At 56.3% G+C, this 4,944-nt stretch overlaps 1 protein-coding gene across 1 annotated transcript; it reads left to right on the top strand.

Annotated features, from left to right (window-relative positions):
* Positions 3,216-3,821, top strand: C3H16orf92 (chromosome 3 C16orf92 homolog; the record flags this gene model as incomplete). The annotated part of the gene is made up of 2 exons (XM_021088372.1): positions 3,216-3,615; positions 3,730-3,821. Coding segments are annotated over 2 exons (492 nt in total), but the record flags the coding sequence as incomplete, so codon positions are not given.

Genomic DNA, 4,944 nt, shown 5'->3' on the forward strand with positions numbered 1-4,944 from the left:
GGAACCTCCATATGCTGCAGGAGTGGCCCAAGAAATGGTAAAAAGACAAAAAAAAAAAAAAAAAAAAAAAAAAGAGCGACTAGAGAAAGATCAAGCAGTCCACAGGCTGTCGCAGTAAAGCCCAATGAGACGTGGGGTTGGCTTGAATGAGGCGTGCAGCACTGGAGAGGGCGGGCAATGGACGGATTTGAGATTTAGGTTGGAGATGGAGGCCACTCGTCTTGATTATGTGTTTGCCAGGAGAGCAATAGGGAGGGCTTTGAGATGATTCCTAGGTTATTGTGTTGGACAGAGCATCTAGAGGAACATAGTGAGCCCATTTGCTGTGATTGAAAGAAGGCACAGGAGTTCCCGCTGTGATGCCGTGGGTTAAGGATCTGGCCTTGCCACAGCTGTGGTGTAGGTTGCAGCGGTGGCTCGGATTTGCTCTTTGGCCCAGGAACTTCCATATGCCGTGGGTGCAGCCAAAGCCAGAAAGAAAGAAGTGGGGGTGGGGGAGAAAGAGAAGGAAAGAAGGAAGGAAGGAAGAAAGATTGGAGTTCCTGTCATGGCTCAGTGGTTAACAAACCCAACCAGTATCTATGAGGATGTGGGTTTGATCCCTGGCCTCACTCACTGGGTTAAGAACCCGGTGCTCTGAGCGTTGCTCTGAGCTGTGGTGTATGCTGGCAGCTGTAGCTCCGATTAGACCCCTAGCCTGGGAATCTCCATATGCCACAGGTGCGGCCCTAAAAAGACAAAAAGAAAAAAGAAAGAGAGAGAAAGAAAGAAAGGCAGCACAGGTTTGGGGGATAGAAGAATCAAGCGCCCCATTTGGGATCTATTGAGTTTGAGGTGGTTTGGGACATACAGAGCCGCAAAGCAGGAAGTTGGGTAGGGGAGTCTGGAGCTCAGAGGAGAGGGCTGGGCTGGAAATATACATTTATGAGTCACCAGCATATAGATGGTATTTAAAGCCATGAGACTGGATGAGATCACGTAGGGAGAGAGGGTATAGATAGCAAAGAGAAGGTCCAAGCCTGAGCTGCTGAGAGGAGGAGTCGGGAAAATCGGTGACTGTGGCCCCCGTGTCTGGAGGCAGGGTGCTCTATGCGCTGCTGAGACAGAACCAACAGAGAAGTCACAGGTGTGGCAAGTTGTGGGGTCGTGGGCGGACCTGGCAAAAGTGACTTCAGTGGAGGAACGGGGACAAAGCCAGGTCTGAAGGGGTTGAAGAATACATTCAAGGTGAGGGAGCGATGACAGCAAGTGTAGACAGCCCCTTAGGGGTTGTCTGTCTCTACCCTAACGAGGTGCATCCATGCGTTCTCTCCCCTGTGGTCCCCTGAGGGCAGAGGCCATGCCCTGGTGATTTCTCTCTAAGCCCATAAATGGAGCCTAGCACATCATAGGAGTTCGATACATTTATTTAATGGTTGGATGAATAAATGAATGGATAATTCACTGCTTGTATCCTAAAGGCCTCTTCGGGTAGAGAGGGCCGCTGGATTCTTTTGAGGCAGTAGGGGAAACTGCAAAATCTGCTCCAAAGGCTAAAGGCACAGGACCCCCTTCTCCCAGGACCCTGCCTCCCAGCAAGCTCTCCCCCCTCAAGACAGCTGCATACAGGCCTGGAGCCAGCTGTGTCCCTGCTGCCTCTCACATGCCTGTGACGCTGGCTAAGTCCCATGCTTTCTTAGAAAAATATGGAGGAAAGAGGCCCCTGTGAGCCAGTCCTGGTGGGGGGAGGCACCATAGAAGTTAGTCTGCCTCCCCTCCCCCCCCCACCACCGCCTTTTTTCTCTCTGAGCCGCTTCCTTGTTTAGGAAGTAGAAGCTAACTCTGACCAGTTAGTTCCTGGAAGGGCGAGGAGAATGGGTGGGTGGTCCCTGAGGATCAGAAAGCTGAGGGGTGGGGACCCAGTGGAGGTAAGAGCCAAGGACCTCACACGCACGCATGCCACAGACACCTGCCTGGTGTGGGGCACACCACTGAACTGGGGCTGCTGAACAGGCATCTGTGTAGTGAAACCCAGGAGACCCTGAAGTGTCCTTGGGCTTGGGGGAGGCGTGACTCATGTGGGACAGACAGGCCTGCCTGCCAATCAGAGGGGAGCTAACTCAGCCACTGAGCCATAGGAATGAAAGTGGCTGTTGAGAGAAGTGGCAAGGGAAAAGCAGAAACTAGAAAGAGGAAATGGGATGGCCCTTAGGGAAGAGAGGGGAGCCTGTGAAGGCTCTGTGCATGACCAAGGGACCTGCCCTGAGATGGGCCGGGGACTTCCTCTGACAACCCCCTGCTGGCCATTCACCCCAGCGATACCTTTTCCTGCAGCGCCTGATACAACCTGTGGGAAGAGGCGGGAGGACCTGGAGTCGGGGAGCTGTGCCTTCCTTGGGCTAGAACATGGGAATGGCAGGCAGGCGGCACTGCTGCCACCTAGTGGAAATGCCTGTTATTTCGCTGGTTCTAACCCCAAGGTTGTCCTTCAGCTGAGCCCTAAGACTGGGTTTGGGGGATGGGGTAGACCCCTGCCCCTGCATTTGGGGACACAAGGCAAGAGGGAACCTCAGGGAAGAAAAGACACACCCTTGGGAGATGTGTGTGGCCCACATCACTGCCCCTCTGTGCCTTGGTCCCCTTTTCTGTAAGATGAGGTCAGTAGTACCTACCTCACGGGATTTTACGACGTTTAAATGAATCAGTCCATGTAAAGTACTTGGCATAGTAGCACATGCTCAAGAAATGCTACCTGTGGTCAATCCAAGGGGTAACCGGAAATGTTTAGCCCTGTTCCCTAGCCCCGACTACCACCATCAAATCTACAGGGCCTGCTAGACAAATATAGATTTCCTGGCTTTCATCACGAATGCCCCACTGAGTTCCTATTTGTAAATCCTGGGGCTCCTACTGTTCTATCATCAGCATCAACCCAAAGGCTCTGTGGGTCCCAACCTCTCTTCTCCTCTGATTCCGGGGCTTGGGGGGGAGGGTCCCAGATCCCAGCACTTTCTCTCTCCCCTCACCCCAGGCTGTGTGATCAGAATGGCTCTGGGCTGTGACATCACAGAGCCCTCAGCCATCACAGGAGTGGAGGGGTGATGAGGCCATGGCAGTGGGTGTGGGTGTGGATGTGGCTGGTTGGGCTGGGGACCGTAGCACCAGGTGGGATGGTGCCCTGGGAACAGTGGGCAGGAGGAAGGCTAAGGTGGGGGGGAGGGGGTCAGGGCCCCTGAGAGGCTGGGAGGCCAGGCCCGGCCTTTGTTCGCCACGCTTCTCTCCCATCCTCCCTGCCCAGTGTGGGCCTCCTCCAGGAGAGCTTAGCTGACCCTCAAGAAGTTCCTAGAATAAAATCAAGCCCCTCCACAGCTGCACTAAGGCCATGTGACCTGACAGGGCCCTGGGTCTGCCTCAGCCTCTTGGGTGGGGGACAGGGGTCCACTTGGCTCTTTCATAGACTTTGCTCTGGGTCCCCAGCGCCCAGCCCGGAAAAGGTCAAGGCCTTGGCCCAGAGAGCAGAGTCTCCGTTCTTCCTAGACAGACCTGATTTCTTTGATTACCCAGACTCGGACCAAGCCAGGCTCCTGGCCGTGGCCCAGTTCATTGGCGAGAGACCTGTCATCTTTGTTAACTCAGGTATGAACCAGCTTAAGAAGGGGCTGCCCTCCTCGCCAGGGCCTGGAGGACCGCTGCCTTTGGCCTTTCCATCGGAGGTCAGTCCGGGGGCCCCTGTCTCCCCCTGTCTAGCAGGTTCTGACTCCAGTTTCTTCCATCATATTCTGGTGGGTGCTCTGGTGGCGGCCTTCTTCTTCCTGCTTTTCCAGTTCTGCACACACATGTAAGGCCTGCCCCCTCCCACCACCTCTGCCTTCCTTGGGAAGAGGCCAGAGGACCCAAAATCCCAGGGTTTGGGGGTGGGGGGCTGCGTGACCTCCCATCTCTGATCTCCACACCCCATAGGAGCTGCCACAAAGGGGCCTAAAAAGCTGGACGAGGGCCCCGGACTCTGCCCTGAGTGCCCTCACTGGCCCTCCTCTCCTGCAGATGAATAAAAGTCCTTGCTTCTTTCTGCCTGACTGCTCAGTGACCAGCCAGGGGGTCCTGCCCGGTCCTGTGGTCATCAGGCTTTCTATCCCCAGGCACCCCTCCCTTTCCAGCCCAAAGAACTGGGTGACCAGGGCCTTGGTGGCGTTCACGCGGATCGACTTTATTAGCGGTCTGTAAAGCACCTCTCAGGGTCCCCCGACCCCAGAATGGAGGAAGCCTAGAGAGGTCTGTAGCACCAGGGACATGCCAGGGCCCGAGGGCAAGATGTGCAGCCTAAACCGGGGAAGGGACCAGGCACCCCTCCCGCCTGCCCGCAGGGTTGCTCAGCACTGGGAAGGCTGGGGGGGCGGTAGCAGCCACCTCCCTCCCCCACCCCGACAAATGAGTTTGAATTTGGATGAATAAATAAAATAAATAAGATTCCTCAGGCTGGCCTCCCCTGGAGAGGAGCTGTGGGGACAGCCACAGGCTTTAGATAGGGTGTCCCCCCACACCTCCTAGATGACAGGGAGCTGAGAGGAGTTTGCAGCAGGGGGGCTGGGATGGCCTTGGCAGCAGGGCCTCCCCCATGATTCTTTGAGTCCTGGTCCCTCAGTCTCCCCAGCCTCAAGCCCGAAGAGGTGTGACTTTTCCTCTTCCTTCGCTTCTCCAGGGTCCCGGGGAGGTGATGGAGAAAGGGGTTTGCAGGAGCGGGTCTGCCCTCAGCTGAGGCACTGTGGGAAGCGGTCCCCTCTCCAGGCCTTCCATCTCACCGAGTCCCTGCCCTCGGCCCCTGAGGGGACAAGTCCCCATCCCTTCCGAGTCCATCTGTCCGTTCCGGGGGGCTGTCAGGGCAAGAGACCCCTGGTTCCCACCCCCACCCAGCTGTCCCAGAGCCCTGGCCCCACCGGGTGGGAGTGGGGTGGGAGGGTCCCCTGG

The sequence above is a fragment of the Sus scrofa genome, chromosome 3, assembly GCF_000003025.6.
Source record: "Sus scrofa isolate TJ Tabasco breed Duroc chromosome 3, Sscrofa11.1, whole genome shotgun sequence".
NCBI lineage: Eukaryota > Metazoa > Chordata > Mammalia > Artiodactyla > Suidae > Sus > Sus scrofa.